The sequence below is a fragment of the Anabrus simplex genome, chromosome 11 (genome assembly GCF_040414725.1).
Source record: "Anabrus simplex isolate iqAnaSimp1 chromosome 11, ASM4041472v1, whole genome shotgun sequence".
Lineage (NCBI taxonomy): Eukaryota > Metazoa > Arthropoda > Insecta > Orthoptera > Tettigoniidae > Anabrus > Anabrus simplex.
The window spans coordinates 36,936,771-36,961,448 of record NC_090275.1 but is presented as its reverse complement, the minus strand read 5'-3'; the positions used below and the strand labels follow the sequence as shown (position 1 = coordinate 36,961,448).

Genomic DNA, 24,678 nt, shown 5'->3' with positions numbered 1-24,678 from the left:
GTAATTGTTCATAGTCAAATGTGAATCAAACTGTCGAACGGGTAAGACAGTAAAACTGTTTTGTAATGATCTAATGTAAAATTTGGATTAGAAAATTGTGCCTTGGAGAGGCTAGAGTGTAATAAGTTTTGGAGCTCAGTCACCTCCAGTATTAATTGAGTGGAACAAAAGTGCTCTTTGTAATAGTATAATTTTATTTTGAGCGAAATCATTGTCTGTAGGCCTAGTACCTGATTGGTTTAGATTTTTAAATCACTATTGTTATAAGAGCTGACGAGCCCACCATTATTATATCCGCTGTTATTGGTTTATCAAGTTTAAAGTATAAAAACGAAGGAGGAAAGAAACAAAATTTCGAATTTTAGTGTTTTTAAATTATGCTTCTATCTTTTCTCTGTCCACTCATTCACCCCAGCACCTTCTTACGCCTCTGCGTTCCACAGAATATCCGTAATAATAATAATAATAATAATAATAATAATAATAATAATAATAATAATAATCTCCAACAAATAAGACCCCTCTAAGAGCCCTAGAAGTACAAGAAGTTCCTGAGAAAGATAGTAAGACCAAGGATCCTCTCAGACGGAACGCGATGGTACAAACCAAACCATGAACTCTAACACCAAGAAACCCTCACAGATGCCATCGGAAGAAGATGACTGGCTTTCTACGGACATCTATATAGAATGAACTCCGACAGGCTGTCCTATAAGATCTTCAAATTAGCCAGCAAGGGTAGAGCCACTGGATCGCTGTGGATCCAGCAGGTAGAGAAGGACTTAATATTAATCATGCCATACTAATTAACAAAGTAATTACCGTTCAACTATTAAATCCAGACCAGACACTTCCTAACATCCCTACAGAAGCAAAACACAATGAGACCAGGAAATGGTCCCAGGAACGCAAGATAAGAGTTCAGCAAGAAATTGAAGGATTACTGGGTCAACAGAAAAGCTCAAGGTACCAAGAATAAAGCAGCAGCCAAACCCACCACCAAGAACACCAGAAGCGGCAAACAGCTAAAGCACAATCACCGTGGTCCTCAGGCAGTCCAAACGAATAATAATAAATAATAAATAAATAATAATAAACTCTCATCAACACAAAATCAAAAGTTAAATTTCTGAACCGTTCAAAATCAGAACTGGTGTCCGACAAGGAGATGGTCTGTTCCCAGTCCTATTCAATCTAGTTTTGGAAAAAGTAATTCGTAAATAAATAAAAAAGGCTAAGGAGATAATTAATATTAACAGACTTCTTAAACAATAAAATTCACCTCGATCGCTCAGCGTTTGCAGTTGACGTTGCAACAACAGACAAGAAGCAATCGTGGTTGTTGTTGTGGTGGTGGTGGTTGTGGTTACTATTTTAAGAGGAAATACAACTAGGAAACCATCCCCTATTAACACTAATCAAAGGGAAGAAATGGAAGAGGTCCGAGAAACCCTCACAGATGCCATCGGAAGAAGATGACTGGCTTTCTACGGACATCTATATAGAATGAACTCCGACAGGCTGTCCTATAAGATCTTCAAATTAGCCAGCAAGGGTAGAGCCACTGGATCGCTGTGGATCCAGCAGGTAGAGAAGGACTTAATATTAATCATGCCATACTAATTAACAAAGTAATTACCGTTCAACTATTAAATCCAGACCAGACACTTCCTAACATCCCTACAGAAGCAAAACACAATGAGACCAGGAAATGGTCCCAGGAACGCAAGATAAGAGTTCAGCAAGAAATTGAAGGATTACTGGGTCAACAGAAAAGCTCAAGGTACCAAGAATAAAGCAGCAGCCAAACCCACCACCAAGAACACCAGAAGCGGCAAACAGCTAAAGCACAATCACCGTGGTCCTCAGGCAGTCCAAACGAATAATAATAAATAATAAATAAATAATAATAAACTCTCATCAACACAAAATCAAAAGTTAAATTTCTGAACCGTTCAAAATCAGAACTGGTGTCCGACAAGGAGATGGTCTGTTCCCAGTCCTATTCAATCTAGTTTTGGAAAAAGTAATTCGTAAATAAATAAAAAAGGCTAAGGAGATAATTAATATTAACAGACTTCTTAAACAATAAAATTCACCTCGATCGCTCAGCGTTTGCAGTTGACGTTGCAACAACAGACAAGAAGCAATCGTGGTTGTTGTTGTGGTGGTGGTGGTTGTGGTTACTATTTTAAGAGGAAATACAACTAGGAAACCATCCCCTATTAACACTAATCAAAGGGAAGAAATGGAAGAGGTCCGACACTTCGAAAAATGAAGGTATCGGCCAAAGAAAGACAAGGGTCACGAAGCGCGTGAAAATGAAAAGACGCTCCAGGCCTCGCGAACCTAATAGCGTCGGGGTCGGAAAAGAACAAGAGCTGACGAAGAGAGGTCGGATAGGATAGATGAAAGTAAGGAATCTAGCACAAGTAGGTGGAAGCAATGTCAGAACTCAGTCAAGGGCCCCGTCCTCGCCAACCAACGCTCCCAAGTTAAGAGCCCCTGGTGTCCCTTTTAGTCGCCTCTTACGAGAAGCAGGCGATACCGTGAGTGTTATTCTACCGCCCCCACCCACACGGGGTAAGAAGCAATCCAATCATAGAAAAACTTCATGAAGTAGCGGCCGAAACCGGACTCCAACTTTAATTTGAAAATACGCAGTATATACGAAGGTCGATCGAATATAAAGGGGATTTTTGTTCCTGAACATCAACAGTTGGTAGGACTGGCCCCGTGCTTCTGCCATCCTTAGGCGGGACCGTTAGGTGCTGTTGGATATTTCCCGCCGTTTCGTCAGTAACGCTCACGATGTCGGAGCAACAGGTGCACCCCTCCACTGCGCAACGCATAATTATAAAATGTCTTGCTCGTGAAGGAGTTACAGCGACGGAAATTTGCCAGAGATTGACTGCATTGTTCGTGATCAAACACTGTCAAGGACGCGTGTGTTTGCCTGCCATAAAAAGTTCAAAGAAGGACGAGAACGTGTGGAAATATCAGCAACACGATCGCCATCCTCCGATCAGCATTACAGACGAAAACATTCGTGCGGTTAAATACATTATTGCTGATTGATTTTTTGCCCGAGCGACGCACAATCAATGCTGCTTACTACTGTGAGCTGTTGAATAAGGTCGATTCACACATCTCCGGGACGTGACGACATCTTCCGTGAAAATAAAATATCGTCGCCATGTAAACGAAGGGATGAGATCAAACACTTCCGTTGACATCATTCGCCGTGACCTTCAGTGCTTCTCCGTCATCCGTGCCGGCAATACGTATTCGCTCGCCAACGATATTTTCTTGTTTTCACGGACGTGATTTCTCTCTTCCCGCCTTCCTGCTTCTCTGCTTTCTACGAGTACTGAGGTTACCTGTGTACGTTTGAACTGTTCTTTACCTCCCAAAATAAAGGCCGAACTGCTGATTGAATTAGTGAAGGCACACTTTTTTCAATATAATTTAGCTGATTCGAAATATATGGATAGTGGTTTGAAGAAGCATGTATGGGACGAAATTGGCGATAAAGTGGAAGCTGAAGGTAGGGAACTAACATTTTTTTTTGCTTTTAAGATTAAGAAAATCAGTTTGTACATAGGCACCGACTTTGGCGCGGCAAGGCACTTTCTGCCCCCAAATTACAAAGTCAGGGGCATTAAAAAATAACCAACAATTTCATTTATTTAATTTTTTAAGTAATTATTTAATTTTTCAAGTAATTAAAAGCAAATATAGTGTATCCTTGAAATTTTACGTCGTCGTCCTTCAAGCACTTATAAATATAAGAGTAGAAAACTCTCCTTCCTTACCCCTGCGTTTCCATATAGGATGGACCCACTGTTTCTTCCTCTCTTTCTCCTTTTTATCCAAGATTATAGCTGTCATTAACTGTTCATCATCACTAAAAAAAACCTCATCATGGAACAGTTGATTGCCGACTTTTGCGCCGAACTGCACGGAACTGAAGTGTGAGAACAGACGTGAAATATTCATGTCGGAAAGGACGGATACGGACACGGAGAGCGCCGTCACGTCCCGGAGATGTGTGAATCGACCTTAAGGCGAGGGTTGCATATCGCCGGAAAAGACGAGAGCAACCGATTCGACAGGTCATCCTCCTCCACGACAATGCGCGGCCCCATACTGCAGCTTTAACTGTCTCCAAGCTACAGGAAATGTACTGGACTACACTTGATCATCCTCCTTACAGCCCGGACTTATCGCCCTGCGATTTCCATTTGTTCGGACCGTTTAAAGAAGCTCTAGGAGGGCAAAGATTTGAAGATAACGACAGTGTGGAAGACTTCGTGCGCATCTGGCTGGTGACAGGACGCTGTTCTTTTTACGATGAGGGCATCAAAAAGCTGCATTTCCAAAGCAGGAAACTATGTGGAAAAATAATTTGTAATTGCCATGTGTTTTTCAATAAATGAATTTAAATCCGAAATATCATCCCGTTTATACTTGATCGTAGAGGGAACTAAATCAAGATTCGACGATCAATCATTAAACACTAAATTCGGAAAAATCTTCGAAGTAGATACATTCAACCAGCAGGGATAAATTGGGAGGCAAAGAAAGAACTGCTAAACTGCAAAGATCTTTTAAAATCACCTGGAATAGATACAACAACAAAATCCATATTAAAAAGTACAAAATTACGACACTACAACACAGTTATCAAATCAGAGGCACTTTATGCATCCAAAACCCTGATAACAAGCCGCAGGTCACAAATAAGAAAAAACATAAAAAACAGGAGAGAAAAATTCTCAAAAAATCTTGGGGTCAAAATACGAAAATGGAATTTGGAAATTATATAAACAACTGATAGGCAATCAGCCACCTGGGCGGCTGCCCTAAATGTAATCCTTCCTGACGCTTATCTTGCACCCTCTCCACAAGGAGATAGCTATTGCTACTGTGGTTTCCCTCAGACTCACACACACAAGTAAGTGGTGATTGAGATTTGGATGAAAAAGAAACCATAGGAAATATTTAATCAGGGACGACTCGGGAGTAAGCCGACGAAAAGCTCGACTATCTTTGTAGTATGTTTCGAACTGCCAGAGGAGAGATGGCGTGGAATGACAATAGTAGACTAATAAGCTTGAGCGGAGCATTTAAAGGTAGGAAAGATCAAAACGTGAGGATAAAATTGGAATTCAAGAGGAAAAATTGAGGTAAATATTCATTTTTTGAACGGGGAGTAAGGGATTGGAATACATTATCAAGGTAAATACTAGATACATTTCCAAGTTCTCTGAAAGCGGTTAAAGAAAGCTAGTTTAACAATTGATAGGGAATCTGCCACCTCGGGGATAACCCTAAATGCAGATTATTGACGACTGATTGGATGGACAGAAGAACTCAGAAAGACAGTCAGTGAAAGAATGAAGAGATATGGCGAAGAAAAGGAATATCGTACTAAATAAGTTCAAACACGCTCCTAAGTTGGGTATAACGAGTTAATAATAATAATAATAATAATAAATAAATAAATAAAGCGAAAGGATGAGAGCTGTTTGGCAACTCAGAAAACAGAATCGTTAGAGCTTTGCGTGATCCATTGGGTCCATACGCACATAATAATAATAATAATAAGAAGAAGAAGAAGAAGAAGAAGAAGAATAAGAATAATAAATAAAGCAGTCATTGCAAAACAGATACACCGCCGGGCTGAGTGGCTCAGACGGTAGAGGCGTTGGCCTTCTGACCCCAACTTATAAGGTTCGATCCTGGCTCAGTCCGGTGGTTCCTGAAGGTGCTCAAATACCTCAGCCTCGTGCCGGTAGATTTACTGACACGTAAGAGTTTTCAGCCGCCTCCAGCCATGGAATAAAAATAAATGGCCAACTATATATACCTTTTTTTTTTTTTTTGTTATTTGCTTTACGTCGCACCGACACAGATAGGTCTTATGGCGACGATGGGGCAGGAAGGGGCTAGGAGTGGGAAGGAAGCGGCCGTGGCCTTAATTAAGGTGCAGCCCCAGCATTTGCCTGGTGTGAAAATAGGAAACCACGGAAAACCATCTTCAGGGCTGCCGACAGTGGGGTTCGAACCCACGATCTCCCGAATACTGGATACTGGCCGCACTTAAGCGACTGCAGCTATCGAGCTCGGTACTATATATACCAAACAATACGGATGATATTGCCCTCATAGCCGAAACTGAGAAAGAGATAGAGACCTCACTAAAGAAACTGAATGATCTACTAATACTAAAATGTAACATGAATGTTAACAAAACAAAAATCAAGACAATGAAATGTACTCCGGATGGTAAACAGGATGTTAATGTTTGGTTGGAAGGAAGAAAAATTGGCTCAAGTAAATCAGTTCAGTTATATGGGAAGCATTATTACATCTGATGGGAGGTGTGAAAAGGACGTCCGTTCTCGAATAGCCCAGGCTAAAGAAGCTTTCAATAAAAAAAAAGCCTGTTGACATCCGAGGCAATATCCATACCAGTAAAAAAGCATTTTATTGAGAGCTTCATTTGGAGCATTGCGACCTATGGCTCTGAAACCTGGACTCTTTTAAGGGTGTGATAGTACATGTATCACACCCCCGAATTATATGTAGAAGTTATAGATATTATTGTCAGTATTCGATTTATTATTATTATTATTATTATTATTATTATTATTATTATTATTATTATTATTATTATTATTATTATCAGTACTTCATTTGTATATTTTGCCATTTATATTGGTAAGCTGGAAGATATCCACATATGTAGGTATGAGTAATTTGTTTTGCACGAGTGGGAAAACATTGCTTTAATAACTCTGGTAATTTGGTTGAGTCATGTGGCTACCCCAGTGTTTGTTGTGATGTACTTGTGTCGGGATATTCCATGAGTCATGTAAATATCCCAGTGTCTGATGAGATGTGTTTGTTGATGTTGTTCTACTAGGGAAGTTCGGTGAGTCATTTAATAAACCCGAGTGTTTGTTATTGTCTTGGAACCTAGTATGAGTTCAGGATATGGTATTGACCAGTAGAGATCACTCATGATTGGCGGGCAAGCACCAATCCAGACGTATCATCTGAGAGGAGGGGGATGTTGATGCCTATAAAGGTTGATCATACGGCGGCAACTGGTGATTGTAAAGGAACGAGAAGGAAGATAACTACAACCAGTGACACTGTATAAGAGAACTACAACTGACGCACTGTACGGGAAGGAAGTGGTGCTGATACACGGTACTGGAGTGGCACGGCTGCAATGGACTGGACTTCAAACGTTCGTGGAGCGTAGTCTTGTTATGTTCGTGGAAAGTGGCTGATTGTGGAGAGTGCTTGCGCATTAAGTATTGTAGCACTTGTGGCGGCCTAGCATTGTATATTGGTGAAAGCTATCTCAGACTTTCCATAATTTATGTTGAGGATCGACAGACGTGTGTATATATCTTTACAACAAGTGTTAAAATATGTGAACACAGTAGTACAAGGTACAGTATCTGTGTGATCTGATAACTGCCGATTATGAGAATCGGTAAGTCGAATTGATATAGAGACAGTGAAGGGTATTTATCTTCATACATGTACATTGTTCATCGGACTATCTACAAATGGTAGCTTAGTTCTCGCTTTCGTTTTCCCACGATTTTCATTATTGTTGTTGTTGTAAATATGGAGTCTTCCAGCAATATTTTATGTGTGTATTATATGTATAATGGTGTATGTTGATGAGGTGCTCATGCACGGAATTTGTTCAGAATATAGTTAGCTATTTTAGAATCAGTGTTATTGATGAACCTAGGTGCAGTTCCTACCTAATTAGTCGTTTTCAGGAGGTTAGGTAAGGCCTGCAGCAGATGTACCAGTACGCAGCATTATGTACACGCCCTGGGATATAAAGTTTATCATGCTCTTATCTAAATTCGAGAGATCCATTCTGGTGAACTCCGGCGCCCATACTACGGACATTTCGGTTAATTATGCTTATTAATTTTATTAAGTTTTTGAGTAATTTTATTTATATATTTTATTCATGATTTTATTTATTAGTATTCATCAAAAAGTTACAAGGGCTGATAAGAAAAGAAGAGATGCATTCGAAATGTGGTGTTGGCGTCGAATGTTACGAATACCCTGGACTCACATGCTAACAAATGAAGAAGGTCTCAAGAAAGCTGAAGAAATCGTCAGTCTAGAGAAAATGATCGCGAAAAGATGTAGTTAGATAGGTCATTTACTCCGGCATTCATCATGGTGCACCACACTGCTTGAAGGGAAACTGCAAGGAAAGACTAGATGAGGACGAGCAAGATCAGGGTTCCTCGATGGCATTAAAGGGCGACGTCCATATCAAGTAATCAAGCAAGCTGGCTGCGGATAGAAGGTCGTTGGACGAGGACAGTCATGCTACCCACCAACCATCAGGTTGAGGAGAATGAGAAAGAGAAAAGAACTCCTGCGGAACTAAATTTCAGCACCTCGGCGTCTCCTATAACCGTAAAAGTAGTTAGTGGGACGTAAAGCAAAATAGCATTATTTAAACAGACACACCTGCAGGCCTTCATTCCCAACTGATCGGGGTCGGCACGTGATGTGAATCTGACCCCATTTTTACACCCGCATGTCCTTCCTGACGCTAACTGTGATGTGTTGCATGTAAGTGAAAATAAGTATATCAAGGCGGACAAAAACACCTGGCTCCGAATGCGAGGAATTAACCACATCCAGTGTCCGGCTCCATGGCTAAATGGTTAGCGTGCCGGCCTTTGATCAAACGGTCCCGGGGTCAATTTCCGGAAGGTTCGGGAATTGTAACTATCATTGGTTAGTTTCGCTGGCATGGGGGCTGGGTGTATGTATCGTCTTCATAATCATTTCATCCTCATCACGACGCGCAGGTCGCCTACGAGCGAAAAATCAAAAGACCACCTCGCGAGTCGAACATGTTCTCGGACACGCCCGGCACTAAAAGTCACCCACCACTTCATTTACTATATACAGTTAAAATCCTCGACTCGGCCGGTAACTGAACCCGGGGCCCTCTGAACCGAAGACCAGTAAGCTGACTAGTCAGCCGAGGAACTGGAGACAAAACTGAGATACTATACCACAGTTATCCGTGACTGGAAGAAATGATTTTTTTCATGCAAGAATTAATTTATTCATTCATTCATTTAATTTATTTATTCATTCATTCAGAATGGAACGTTCTCTCCTTAGCTGCTGGGTTCCGCAGCAGTAGGCTGAAAACAATCATTTAATTCAATTCACTCATTCATTCATTCATTCAATCAATCAATCAATCAATCATTAATGAATGCTCTCTCCCCAGTTGGTGGCTATCCGTGATTGGGTGAGAAGTGTTTATCCATTCAATCCCCAATTCATTCATTCAAAATGTATGCTGTAATAGTAGGATACCTCTATAAAGACATGTGACACAAAGGTAAGCACTAATACAGCTAAAGGAGGGTAAGATACATGTTGTCCTACACTACATAACAATGTTAACGTCTAGGACAAAAATAAATAAATAAATAAATAAATAAATAAATAAATAAATAAATAAATAAATAAATAAATAAATAAATAAATAAATAAATAAATAAATAAATAAATAAATAAATAAATAGGTGAAACTATCCACATCTTCTATAGGTTCATCACTGACGACAAATGGGTCTAGTTTGTTTGTGTTCATCCTTAGGGCCTTGGTCTTCTTTGAGTTAATCGTTAGTCCATAAACCACATTAACTACAAGAAATCTTATAGGAAGACGTTCAAATATAACGAATTCTTGAATTAAAAAGAAGCGGGGGGAGGGGAGATTGAAACATAAATATACCCTTGAAGTTCTTTCGGTCAGTCGAAACACGAAATGCAAAATTTATGAAAACACTTTTGCATACCTGAAAAAGAAAACATTTACAGGTATCTTATAATGCTTTTCTACTTTAAAAGTCATATTAATTAAGCCGACACTGAAAATATATAAGGAAAAATAGTCAACTAAAAATAAAAACGGAGTTCGGTAAAAAGTCCACCTAGGCCTATTTGTTGTGTGTCCCCTTTTGGCCACCATAGGGTTACTATTTTATTTTGTTATTGTTCTTCAGTTTAGAGGCTTATCTAACAGGGCGATGGCTACAGTCTTCTTCTTCTACCGCTTTTCCCACACCTGTGGGGTCGCGGGTGCGAACTGTGTCGCACATGTGGATTTGGCCCTGTTTACGGCCGGATGCCCTTCCTGACGCCAACCCTATATGGAGGGATGTAATCACTATTGCGTGTTTCGGTGATGTTTGGTGGTGTGGTATGTTGTCTGAATATGAAGAGGAGATTGTTGGGACAAACACTAACACCCTGTCCCCGGGCCAGAAGAATTAATCAGAGGCAATTAAAATCCCCGACCCGGCGGGGAATCCAACCCGGGACCCTCTGAACGAAGGCCTCAACGCTGATCATTCAGCCGATGAGTCGGACGGGCGATGGCTACAGTACTTGTACATAAATACGGGGGGAGGTGGGCAAGGTCTAAACGTCTCTGGAGGAATGGCAGTCAATTCTTCCTGAAGATCGGGATATGGGTTGCTGAATTCTGGACCGTAATGGACATTCTAAATAATCTCAAAGGGATTCTGGCCAAGGACATGGGCTGCGTAGTCCATTCCAGGGAATACTGCTATGATGATACAATAATGATCAAATTGTCTATCTAGTAAAACAATGGTTAGAAATAAACTCGCGTAGCTGGTAGTCCTAAATGACTTTGTATAAGAGGTTATTTTACGTAATACGTAATAATTTTGATGATTATGGAGGCGTTAAATTATTCCCGAGACATGCAAAGCGAAGACAAGTTCCAAAAGCGAACAATAGAAATCAATATTGTGACTGATGATGATGATGATGATGATGATGATGATTGAAATTCAGTCACAGGAACAATGGAGACACACTATTTGGTTCATTTAGCTAACTGTTACCATTCAGACAGCAGCGTATCTCCCAAAGATTAGATGGCTAAACTAACCTGCACGTAAGCTGCGGGCTGCCGTAAACAGCAGAAGTACGAAAAGCGGCAGGTCTGCGCGCACGGCCACCATCTTGGTAGAGGCAGGGCGCGCACAGGAGACTCATTCCTGAAACATAGCGAAACAACCATTTTTAAGAAATATGCTTGCCACAAAGTGTATTTAGAAAGTGACAAAATATAAAACTGAGTCCTTTCCATTATCCCAAACCCAGAGTTTGATCACAAGACAAAATAATAGACTCTTTTTCCTAGTGGATTAACGTCGCACGTTATAACACATCGAGGTTTTCGGCGACGGAAGGATGGGAAAGGGATAGGATTGGGAAGATAGTGACCGTGGCCTTAGGTAAGGTTCAGCCCTAGCATTTGCCTGGTCTGAAAATGCGAAACCACGGAAAATCATCTTCAGGACTGCGGCCGACGGTGGGATTTGAACCCGAATGCAAACTCAGAGCTATGCGACCCTAACGGCACGACCAACTCGCTCAAAACAAAAGAAATTTTCATAACCTATGATATTGCCATACTTTTTTTTTTTTTTTTTTTTTGCAAGAAACAAAAAATAACTTAATTGAAGTTATTAACGACATCATGTTTTTAAAACGTTAGGGAACACCTAGCCGAGGCGGTAAGGGCGTGTTGGGTTCACCCGGAAGGACGTGATTTCGACTCCCCGTCATAAAGTAGAGGCATTTAGAAACGAAACTTCCACTAATTCAGGAGTGAGGTTCACTCAGGCTTCACCAAAAATGAACACTGGGTTAATTCTTGAGGGATAAAAGCAACAGTGGAAGACTGCATCTCAACTAAACAATCTTTTTAAATGTTTCAACCTTCATTGTTAGAGCTCGGAATTCTGTTTCAGCGGTTTTTAGGAACTCACCTAAATCAAACATCTTGTTGGCTATACTTGACCTGAAAAGCCGTTTGCATTTTCCGACCTTTCCTATTTACATAAAATAATGTATGGCTTATACCAAATGCAATGGTCTTCTAACGTACTTCCCTATACACGTAAACCCCACCCCGCTCAACACCAGTGGCGGCAGGTGGTGTCTGAAACTGGGTGTTGCACCAAAATTTTCAGTGTCACATTTTTATAGCTTACAGAAATAACAAGAAACTATATTATCGTTAAGTAATGAACTACATCCCTACTAAAACTATAATACATCTGGCAATTACAACCCAGGAAATAAGAGGCTAATTATACACTGTAACTACAGTTACTCTTAATAACAACGTTATTGGCTTTACGTCCTACTAACGACGTTTTAAGCTTTCCGGAGATGCCGAGGTGCCGGAGTTCTTTTACACGCCAGTAAATCAACTGGCACGAGACTGACGTATTTGAGCACCATCAAATACCACCGGACTGAGCCAGGATCGAACCTGCCACGTTTGGGTCAGGAAACCAGCGCCTCAACACACTGAGCCACTCAGCCTGCCACAGTTACTTTTGCCTCACTTGAATTGAAAATTTGCTGTCCTGTTTTTCATTGAAGCAAGATGTTGGTAATATTGTGGGTGATCTGGTATGGCGTAGAAAATAAATTACCCAGTAAGTTGGCCATGCGGTTAGGGTCGGGTAGCTGTGAGTTTGCATTCGGGGTATAGTGGGATCGAACACCAATGTCGGAAGCCCTGAAAATGGTTTTCCGTGGTTTCCCATTTCCACACCAGGCAAATGCTGTGGCTGTGCCTTAATTAAAGCCACGGGCGCTTCCTTCAAACTCCTAGCCCTCCTAGCGTTTGTTGGTCCGTTTCGAAGCAGTAGTACAGCGAACGACCAAAGATGGTTCATTTTAACATGTTTTCGAATACATGTTAGGTTTATTAAACTAAAACATTAAAAGAAAAGACGACAAACGAAGTGCAAAATTATTGGGAGTTGCCTAACCTTGCAACAATGTTATATCTTCCACCGGCTACCAACTCTTAGTAACTCACAACTTGATACTGACATTTTCACACACTATGAATCCTTCAAACTAAAAATGATTCCTTTGAATTCCTCTTCAGGTTTCCATTTTCTTCCTGTCTTTCCAATCCAAACCATGCCCTCTCCTCTTGCTATTTCTGTTAATCGACTCTTTACCAGTTATAGTCATTATTCTTGTTATTTTGTCACTGTTTGTTAACTTTACTGTTGATACTTAATACTGGTTTGTTATCTTACTAAAACGTATCTAGATAATCGTCATTGCCGGGACAAAACCTCCTACGTGATGATATTTTTGAAGATATACTGACCAGCAGCACATTCTTTATGAAGAGCGAGAATGCCTTGACTATATTCACACAATATTGCACCTTAGATGACAGAACCTTACCGGACAAAGTTCTAAGCTAAAATATTTCACATAGGAGGTTTTGCCACGGCAGCGACATAATGTTAAATTATTCATTCTTTCTTAATGCGTTCACCGTCCAGGGTTGTCTTTTCTCTCGGACTCAGTTAGGGATCCCGTCTCTACCGGCTCAAGGGCAGTGTCCTGGAGCGTGATACATTTGGTCAGGGATACAACTGGGGAGAAGGACCCTTACCATGCCCAGGTAGCCTCACCCGATATGCTGAAGAGGGGCCTTGTGGGGGATGGGAAGATTGGAAGGGACAGGCAATGGAGTGGTCGTGGTCTTAAGTTAGGTACCTAGGTACCATCCCGCCATTTGACTGGAGGAGACATGGAAAATCACTTCGATAACGCCAATGCTCCAAACAATTATCTCAGTCCGGTGGTATTTGAAGGTCCTCAAATACGTCAGTCTCGTATCGGTAGATTTACTGGCACGTAAAAGAACTCCTCCCGGACTAAATTGCGGCACCTCGGCGTCTCCGAAAACCGTAAAAGTAGTTATTGGGACGTAAAGCCAATAACATTATTATTGTCATCATTATTATTATTACCACTTCGAGGATGACTGAGGTGGGAATCGACCCCCCCCCCCCCCCCTACTCAGTTAATCTCCCGAGGCTGAGCGAACTCCGTTCCAATCCTTGTACCACTTTTCAAATTTCGTGGGAGAGCCGAGAATCGTACCCGAGCCTCCGGGGGTGACAGCTAAACACACTAACTACTACACCACGGAGGCGGACAAGAAGTAAATTACGAATAGAAACTACGATTATAAGTAAATATTACTTTAAAAAAGGAGAGTATTCGTTACAAACAATTCAATAACTTCCCAAATCGGATTATACAGTAATATCAGACTCACTGTTTCGTCTGTCGCTAGCGTTCTCTTGTTGCCTGTGTTAGGCAGAACGAGACGTGTCGGTATGTAGTTCCGTTGTCTGCAAAAGCAAACAAGCGTGCAGTTTTCTGCAGACTATTGATATCGTGACCCTAGCTGCAACATCTCTAGCCTTGCATGGAATCCGAACCATCGAGACGTGACTTATGACCTTAAAAATTCCACATGCATTGGCCGAGACTCAAAGGATGACCGCCTCGGTCAGAAGCCAGTCGGCTATCACGTCTCTGTCGGCAGCGCGTGTTTAACAACATGGGGTTTGTTTAGCAAACAATTATGTTAATTATCATATTAATTTGATTACAGAGTCAATAAGCTGCCGGTGCGGACAATGACGGCTTATGCTTATGAGATGACAATTATCTGTGTTAATTAGTTCAGCTTGAGACAATCGTAAGTAGGCTACATCCAGGAACGTAAAATAATGCCCTTCGTCCACCACCGCAACACAACTGAAACTTCATTTGTAAAAACATTATATTTCAATCTATTCGCCCCCCCCCAAAAAAAACAGATGTCTATTTTTTTTTAAATTTTTACAGTAACTTACTAAGGCCAATGCTCTTTATCTTTTGACAGTAAAAAAGATGTCCGACTCGTTGACTGAATGGTCAGCGTACTGGCCTTCGGTTCAGATGGTCCCGGGTTCGATTCCCGGCCGGGTCGGGAATTTTAAGCTTCATTGGTTAATTCGAACGGGCCGGGGGCTGGGTGTTTGTGCTGTCCCCAACATCCCTGCAACTCACACACACATATAACACTATCCTCCACCACAATAACACGCAGTTACCTACATATGGCAGATGCCGCCCACCCTCATCGGAGGGTCTGCCTTACAAGGGTTGCACTCGGCTAGAAATAGCCACACGAAATTATTATTATTATTATTATTATTATTATTATTATTATTATTAATAATAATAATAATAAAACTAACAAAGATAAGTCATTTCGTCATAATATTGAAGAAATAGCCAGTTTATTCAAGAATACAAAACAGTCCCCGATAAGAGCCAGGTAAGTTGAGTTATCTTGTTAATATTGTTAATAAAAGTGGCTTCAACCAGATAAGGCACCCTCTGTGGGTGGGGGCGGTAGAATAACACCCACAGTATCCCCTGCGACTAAAGGGGGCCCCAGGGCCTCTGACATTTTGAACTGAGTTGGCGACCACGGGGCCCTTAGCTGGGTCCTGGAATTGCTTCCAATTACTTGTGCCAGGCTCCTCACTTTCATCTATCCTATCCGACCTCCCTTAGTCAACTCTTGTTCTTTTCCGACCCCGACGCTATTAGGTTTGCGAGGGCTAGGGAGTTTTTCATTTCCACGCCCTTCGTGGCCCTTGTCTTCCTTTGGCCGACACCTTCATTTTTCGAAGTGTCGGATCCCTTCCATGTTTTCTTTTCTGATTAGTGTTATATAGATGATGGTTGCCTAGTTGTACTTCCTCTTGAAACAGTAATCACCACCACCACCGGATAAGACAGATTTTTTTTTTTTTTTACAATCTGCTTTACGTCGCACTGACACAGATAGGTCTTATGGCGACGATGGGATAGAAGAGGGCTAGGAGTGGGAAGGAAGCAATCGTGGCCTTAATTAAGATACAGTCCCAGCATTTGCCTGGTCCGAAAATGGAAAACCACGGAAAACCATCTTCAGGGCTGCCTACAGGGTTCTGTATGAGTTGCGCCGAGTATAATTTGCGCCGTGGAGATTCCCCGCCGTGAATAGAAGTGGTTTGACAGCTGTCTTAAGCATCTGCTACCTGCGCTGTACCGCAGGGGGTTATTTCCAAGTTCAAGGAATGTCTGTGAATATCCGCAGTACTGAGATTCTGAAATTAATATATAAAAAATATCATTCACTCTCTCTTTTCTGTTGCTAGTTGTTTTACGTCGCACCGACACAGATAGGTCTTACGGTGACGATGGGACAGGAAAGGCCTAGGAGTGGGAAGGAAGCGGCCGTGGCCTTAATTAAGGTACAGCCCCAGCATTTGCCTGGTGTGAAGATGGGAAACCACGGAAAACCATTTTCAGGGCTGCCGACAGTGGGGTTCGAACCTACTATCTCCTGTATACTGGATACTGGCTGCACTTAAGCGACTGCAGCTATCGAGCTCAGTATTCACTCTATCAATGTTGGTTTCTTGCATATTTAGAAAACCTGCATCGTATTTATATCAGTGGGTGAAATGTGTATAACTATGTAGTTTGTAATCAGTCTTTCAGTCACCGAGCTCGAAAGCTGCAGTCGCTTAAGTGCGGCCAGTATCCAGTATTCGGGAGATAGTAGGTTCGAACCCCACTGTCGGCAGCCCTGAAGATGGTTTTCCGTGGTTTCCCATTTTCACACCAGGCAAATGCTGGGGCTGTACCTTAAGGCCACGGCCGCTTCCTTCCCAGTCCTAGCCCTTTCCTGTCCCATCGTCGCCATAAGACATATCTGTGTCGGTGCGACATAAAGCCAATAGCAAAAAAAAAAAAAAGTCTCTCAGTCTTATGAAGAATATCCACAGCCTGTTTGTAGCTAACTGATAGGGTCAGGAATAGAATGGATGAAGGACGAAATACCGCTAAAGGAAGAAAATACTGCCGAATGCGAGGTCTGACGTGCTTTTGCGGACAAAGATTGATGGATGGCAAATGGAATGTAGCGAATTTGTTGAATAAAGAATGACCAGTGAAAACAGAAAAATCTGTCTCACCCTACGTTTCCCCGACATGTACCCCTTATGAAGTGATAGGGCTCAAGAATGAACCATAGCTACTAACAAAGAAAGGAAATTGTGTGCCCTGGCGAGGCCTGTCGCATTCCCCTGGGTATGAAAGATTAATAAATGACAAATGAAATTGTTTCAAACAGTGATGCTGATATAAATATGAAGAAATCAGAAATAATATTTTGAACGCCAGCTTTGTCCAGCATAAACGCTATCTAAAGTTATCGTAGATTTAACCCCCGGAGCAGTGATGGGAAGCCTACGTTACATCAGCGTCATGAAGAAGCTTTTTTAATCTTAACAATAACTGAAATTTACAGTTTTCCGTCGCAAATGTTCGTTCTATCAGGGTTGTTTCATTATGTCTTATTGAGACGATCTCCGTTGAACTTAAAACAGCCGCTTAAGTATTACTTGAATGATTTGACATTATTTAACAAACCAAGTCTACCAATACAGAAAGCGGCCATTCGGCCTTGTCATCCTTATGAAAACTAATGCCTATATACATGATTTAAATTTTCGGTAGGCCTATAACCTTGTCAGTGTCTTAAACCTAATATTTACATTGCATATTTGCAAAGTAAGCACCGTTGAATGAACGGTTCAGTACTAAATGTCTAATCCAGTTGGAGGATATGACATGTTTCTGATGAATTTCTTTACATTACCGCTTTCCAAATAGACCTCCGTTGCTCTCAAGATCCTTTGGTCTAATTGCACGTAACTTCTTTTTTTTCTTTTGCCCTCAAGATGAAGTTCATTCCTGGCAATCTTAAAATTCGAGCTTTCTGCTTCGGATTTGAGACACAAAATGAGATCTTTAACTTCCCTGTGGAATTTCCAAACAAGACCTCTAGTTCCTAGAATGATTAATGAGCACGGCGCAAGTTATACTGATTTTAACACGGCGCAACTTATACTCGGCGCAACTCATACGACACCGCCTACAGTGGGGTTACAAGTGATGACAGTAATATAGTCCTAAAGACTTTACTAGTATTGAATAGGTGGTTTCTATAAATTAATTGTTTAACGTTTAATAATACAGTGGGGTTCGAACCCACTATCTCCCGAATGCAAGCTGATAGCTATGTGACCCAAACCGCGCGGCCACTTGCTCGGTATAAGTCGGTATGTCTTAAGTGTAATACATTCTTTTCCACAAGTCTTCTTCTTCTTTTCCTACCACCTTTTCCCACACCAGAGGGGTCGCGGGTGCGAACTCCATCACAGATATGTGGATTTGGTCTGTTTTACGGCCGGATGCCCTTCGTGACGCCAACCCTATATAGAGGGATGTAATCACTATTGCGTGTTTCTGTGGTGGTTGGTAGTGTGGTATGTTGTTTGATAATGACGAGGCGAGTGTTGGGACGGACACATACATCCAGTCTCCGAGCCAGAAGAATTAATCAGAAGCGATAAAAATCTCCGACCCGGTCGGGAATCGAATCCGGAACCCTATGAACCGAAGTCGGACATTCTCTTCCACAAGTCCACTAAATAAATCAAAATTACACCCCGAAAAGCGCCGTTTGTTAAAAAAAACTCCTCCCTTCCTCTCATATTTTTTTTTTCAATTTTAATATCGAAGAGGGGGTTTCTCCTCTGGTTTGAAGGGAAATTGCCTCCAAGGGAGATTGCTTCCTCCTCCGTCAGTGCATGAATTGAGATTTTTCCGACTCATCGGGTACTCCTTGGAAACAGATGAGTAAAAGGGCATAGTTTTCGCCCTGGGACTCTCCACTTCTTCGCCCCCAACAAAAACAAAAACAAAACAAAAAAATATATTTTGTTGTTGTGGACGTGAACATTATTATTATTTTGTAAATGAATTATTGGCAGCGAATTTACACAGCTGTCTTTCTTAAAGAGAGCTATTAAAACTTACTAGCCAACAATACAATGTGACTTACACGCTTTGGTTCTTTTGGTTCACATACGAAAATAACGCTTTGAGAATATAGGTCTGTCAAAAATATATCAAATGTAAGGCTTTTCAGGCCTTTTGCTCTATTAACCAGCGTTTCGTCTTAGGTCTGACACTTGACTCATCAGAGTGGGATGTGTCAGACCCTACCCACTGACGCTGGGGTGTATGCAGGTGAAGTCATCAGAAGCCCTTATAAGAGGCACAGTCTGATAACTGCATACGGGAGATAAATCTCCACAATGGAATTATTGCCCGCCTAGCAATTCCGAATGGAAAATTCTAAACTCCCATGGAGGGAGTTATTATTTTTCACCAATAGAGCATGTCAAAAATGTCAAAAATGTCTGATGAGTCTAGTGTCAGACCTAAGACGAAACGCTGATTAATAGAGCAAAACGCCTGAAAAGCCTTACATCTGATATGTTTTTGACATTTTTGACATGCTCTATTGGTGAAAAATATCTAAATCCCTCCATGGGAGTTTAGAATTTTCCAATATAGGACAAGTCAGTTTCATTTTCGATCCCAAGAAGTTACTTCTTTCATTTTTTGAATTAAACAAAACCCAACCAAAATCATTATATAAAAAACCGTTTCACAGAAAGCAGAATAGTTTAACAACATTTGATAAATCGGTAATTTCGTATAGTTTTAAAACAAAAACTTATTCCCTGGGATGAATGGGTTATAAAGCAATTGGATACCTGTGTTTAGAATAAATCTCTTCAGTTTCAAGGCAACCTTCATGCGATTCAGTAGCTGATACAGGCTCAGGAATCTGGTCTTGAAATCTCCATTCACCAACTTTGAATTTTCATAACAAAAGTTTTGTACGAAATTAGAACAGATGTTCATTCAACTATCGGTTAGCAGATTATGCTACCAAACGAATTAAATCAATCCACATGGTAAATCAGACTGAACAGTAAAATGTTGCTTATTGGTTGCATTGCATTTTGTTTACAATTGTCGCGATGATACTGAATCTATAAATCGAATTGCAGTGGCGTTACGCTGTGCTTAACAGCACTCGTTCTCTGAGAAGAACGACGTCCATATCGGTCTCAATAAATAAACCAAGTCTGTGCAATTATTCAATAATCCAATCGCAAATACTACGAGTCCTGACCAGCTAAATACCAACCTGTTAAATCCGAAATCCAATCCTTTTCAATTTGCTTTAAGACACAGATATGTCTTATGGCGACGATGGGACAGGAAAGGGCAAGGAGTGGGAAGGAATCGAGACTGTGGCCCTAATTAAGGTACAAACCAAAACCAAACCCCATGGCGCAACAGCTCCAAAGAGCCATACCCTACCAAGCGACCGCTGCTCAGTCCGAAGGCCTGCAGATTACGAGGTGTCGTGTGGTCAGCACGACGAATCCTCTCGGCCGTTATTCTTGGCTTCCTAGACCGGGGCCGCCATGCCACCGTCAGATAGCTCCTCAATTGTCCGACTCGTTGGCTGAATGGTCAGCGTACTGGGCTTCAGTTCAGAGGGTCCCGGGTTCGATTCCCAGCCGGACGGGGATTTTAACCTTCATTGGTTAATTCCAGTGGCTCGGGGCCTGGGTGTTTGTGCTGCCCCCAACATCCCTGCAACTCACACACCACACATAAAACTATCCTCCACCACAATAACACGCAGTTACCTATACATGGCAGATGCCGTCCACCTTTATCGGAGGGTCTGACTTACAAGGGCTGCACCCGGCTAGAAATAGCCATACGAAATTAAATTAATTAAAGCTCCTCAAATGTAATCATGTAGGCTGAGCGGACCTCGAACCAAGCCTCAGAGCCAGATAAAAATCCCTGACCTGGCCGGGGACCGAACTCGGGGCCTCCATGTGAGAGGGCAGAGAAGCTGCCCCTACACTGCGGGCTGGCGAGTAAGATACAACCCAAGCATCTGATGTGAAAATGAGGAAACTACGGAAAACCACCTTCAAGGCTGCCGACGGTGGGGTTGGAAGCCACTGTCTCTCGTAGGCAAGCTGACAGCTACGTGACCCAAACCGCACAGCCACTCGTTCGGTTCAATCAATGAAACTTAGGTGAATGATCAAAGCGCCGCGTAGTGAAGGAACAAATCAACGAGCACCAGTTAGTTTTATTTCTGTTCGTCCTGGTTCTACTTACATAGCCTACTGGAACTTGAGCTGATATGTAAGAGAGCTCCCTCTCTCGAGGAAGGCCTTGTCCTTCAGGGGACACTATAGGCTTATTCATTCATTCATTCCATGATTCATTCATGTGTGGAAGAATTGTAGGGCATAAAAAGCTCTAGGAAAATAAAGTCCGCGACGGTATATACTGTACATCAATCTTTAAAAGTTAGCCTTCAATAAGCGCTTTTATGCTATACTTCGCTGGTACTTAAATGAAAAGTTCTTTGAAGAGTTAAATTATATTCCAAAATCATGAACTTAGGAGATGGCACGCTTATTTACGAACATCAGTCTTCTTCTTTCTCCTTTTTCTACCGCTTTTCCCACACCTTTGGGGGGTCGCGGGTGCGAACTGAGTCGCACATGTGGATTTGGCCCTGTTTTACGGCCGGATACCCTTCCTGACGCCAATCCGTTATGGAGGGGTGTAATTACTATTGCGTGTTTCTGTGGTGGTTGGTGGTGTGGTATGTTGTCTGAATATGAAGAGGAAAGTGTTGGGACAAACACAAACACCCAGTCCCCGGGCCAGAAGAATTTATCAGAGGCGATTAAAATCCCCGACCCGGCCGGGATTTACGAGCATCAGTAACAGAGTCAAGAAGCTGGGAATGAACACCAAAAATCTTTCCTAATTTTTCGGACGCACTACTTTAATTCTAGATATTTTGAAAGAAAAAAAGCCTAACATTTCTCGCCTAACCACACCCTCAACTTCTATTGAAGTAAACAAGCAAAAACATTCCAATCAATCAATCAATCAATCAATCAATCAATCAATCAATCAATCAATCAATCAATCAATCAATCAATCAATCAATCAATCAATCAATCAAATCACTGAACCGTATTTAGTGCTCTCGCCCAGGTGGTAGATTCCTTATCAATAGTTTACCTAACTTATCCCTAAACGTTTTCAATTAACTTGGAAATTTATCGAAGATTTCCCTTCATAATTTATTCCAATCCCTTACTCCTCGTCCTATAAATGAATACCTATTTGCCCCAATTTGTCCTCTTCAATTCCAACTTTATCTTCATATTATGATCTTCCCTACTTTTAAAAGCTCCACTCAAGCTTATAATGCCATTCCATGCCATCTCTCCACTGACAGCTCGAAACATATAAATTATAAACAGGAGAGTTTTCCACCTATTCAATACTTAGTTGTATTTACAATGTTATTTACATTACATGGGACTAGTTTCAACCCTACTTGGGGTCATCAGCAGCCATATTAAATATACACAATATTTTGGCGAAATCCTAAAACATGTTTCTAAGCAGTAAGAATCTTATGAAAATATAATTTACAATATGAAGTGTGGATGAATTAGGCAAGGTGCTAGGGCGCTTAAAATGTTGCAAATTAAAGTGAACTATTACGTGTGACATAGGTGAGCAATAAATAATACAAGTACACTAAACTACTAAAATGTCTGGAATAAAAGTACAAATGAGATGCTCAGTGTTGTAAGTCAAAAATGTCAGTATGATTTTAGACTCATGGAATTCATACTGAAAAAAAAAATGACTTACAACACTGAGCATCTCATTTGTACTTTTATTCCAGACTTTTTAGCATGTTTAGTGTACTCGTATTATTTATTGCTCACCTATATCACACGTAATATTTCACTTTCATTTGCAACATTTTGAGCGCCATAACATCTTGCCTAATTCAACCACACTTCATATTGTAAATTATATTTTCATAAGATTCTTACTGCTTAGAAACATGTTTTAGGATTTCGCCAAAATATTGCGTATATTTAATATGGCTGATGATGACCCCGAGTAGGGTTGAAACTAGTCCCATGTAATGTAAATAACATTGTAAATACAACTAAGAATTGAATAGGTGGAAAACTCTCCTGTTTATAATTTATATGTTATCTCAGTTAATACGGACCAGCAACATGAAGTTCATAACGACTGATGAGCTCGAAACATACCACACAGACGAGCATCTCATCTCCTTACTCCCGAGTCTTCCCAACCCAAAGTTTGCAACATTTTTGTAACACTACTTCTATGTCGGAAATCATCCCGAACAAATCGTGCTGCTTTCCTTTGGATCTTTTTTCAGTTCTTGTATCAAGTAGCTTTGGTGTGGGTGCCATACCCTGAAATCATACTCTAATTGGAATCTTACCAGAGATGTACACGCCCTCCCCTCTACATCCTTACTGCAACCCCTAAATACCCTCATAACCATGTGATGAGATTTGTAACCTTTCTTAACAACCTTGTTAATATGATTACCCCAATGAAGATCATTCCTTATTTAGGTATTTACAGTGTTCCCGTGAGGTAGTATCACCCCATCAACACAGTCAATTCAATAATTTTATTGGCTTTACGTCCCACTAACCACTTTTACGGTTTTAGGAGACCCCGCTGTGCCGAAATTTATTCTTGCAGGAGTTATTTTACATGCCAGTAAATCTACCGACACGAGGCTGACGTATTTGAGCTCCTTCATTTTATTTTTTTGCTATTTGTTTTACGTCTCACCGACACAGAAAGGCCTTATGGCGACGATGGGATAGGAAAGGCTAGGAATGGGACGGAAGCGGCCGTGGCTTTAATTAAGGTACAGCCCCAGCATTTGTATGGTGTGAAAATGGGAAACCACGGAAAACCATCTTCAGGGCTGCCGACAGTGGGGTTCGAACCCACTATCCCCCGGATGCAAGCTCACAGCTGCGCGACCCTAACCGCACGGCCAACTCGCCCGGCTGAGCTCCTTCAAATACCATTCGAGTGAGCCAGGAACGAACCTGCTAAGTTGGGGTCAGAAGGCCAGCGCCTCAACCGTCTGAGCCACTCAGCCCGGCAAAGTACTTAAAACCAAGAGGACTTTCCCTCTTGGTGAAACTTACAAAACTTACAAAACTTGACTTTTCATCCCATTTATCATTCAGAAGATGAGATAATGGTTTATATATTAGCATAATAATTCACAGTGCAAATTTCATTCAATTAATAAACTACCAAGAATCACTACGCAACATGGGAATGAACAGGTCACAACCTGTGTGTTTCACAAGATTTGCACCACATCTTAGATGAGGATGATGAAGTTTCACAACAATTTCCGCAGCAACATACAGAAATAGAGCTTACGGAGGAGAGTATGAGGAATTCCTAATGGAAACCCTCAATCCCATTAGATACTCCAAGAACTATAGATGTTTGTTTATAGTGATGAATGCATTAGATCTCAGAGTGTATCCCAAAAGCCATGCGTAAAATAGTTTGCAATAAAAAAAACATATTTTGAGATTAATCACGAAATTCTAGTCAAGATAAATTATTTATTCACCTTAGTTGTCGTATTAAGATAAACATACCCTTTACAGTACCGTATAAAATTTGCAAGTATGGTTTAACAGGGCTGAGTGGCTCAGGTAGTTGAGGCACTGGCCTTTTGATGCCAACTAGGCGGGTTCGATCCTGTCTCAGTCCGGTGGTATTTGAAGGTGCCATTATTATTATTATTATTATTATTATTATTATTATTATTATTATGAACGGCTTAGGAGTTACCGTACTGTTAGTAATAATAAT

At 41.2% G+C, this 24,678-nt stretch overlaps 1 protein-coding gene across 2 annotated transcripts in view; it reads right to left on the bottom strand.

Moving 5' to 3' along the window:
- The window catches only part of LOC136883248 (interference hedgehog), a 304,457-nt gene that overhangs the window by 64,038 nt on the left and 215,741 nt on the right, over positions 1–24,678 (bottom strand). For both annotated transcript variants that reach the window (XM_067155456.2, XM_067155458.2), the window contains exon 2: positions 11,012–11,120. In XM_067155456.2, the coding sequence (XP_067011557.2) occupies positions 11,012–11,084 (73 nt within the window). In that variant the 5' untranslated portion in view covers positions 11,085–11,120. The remainder of the gene's footprint in view (positions 1–11,011; positions 11,121–24,678) is intronic.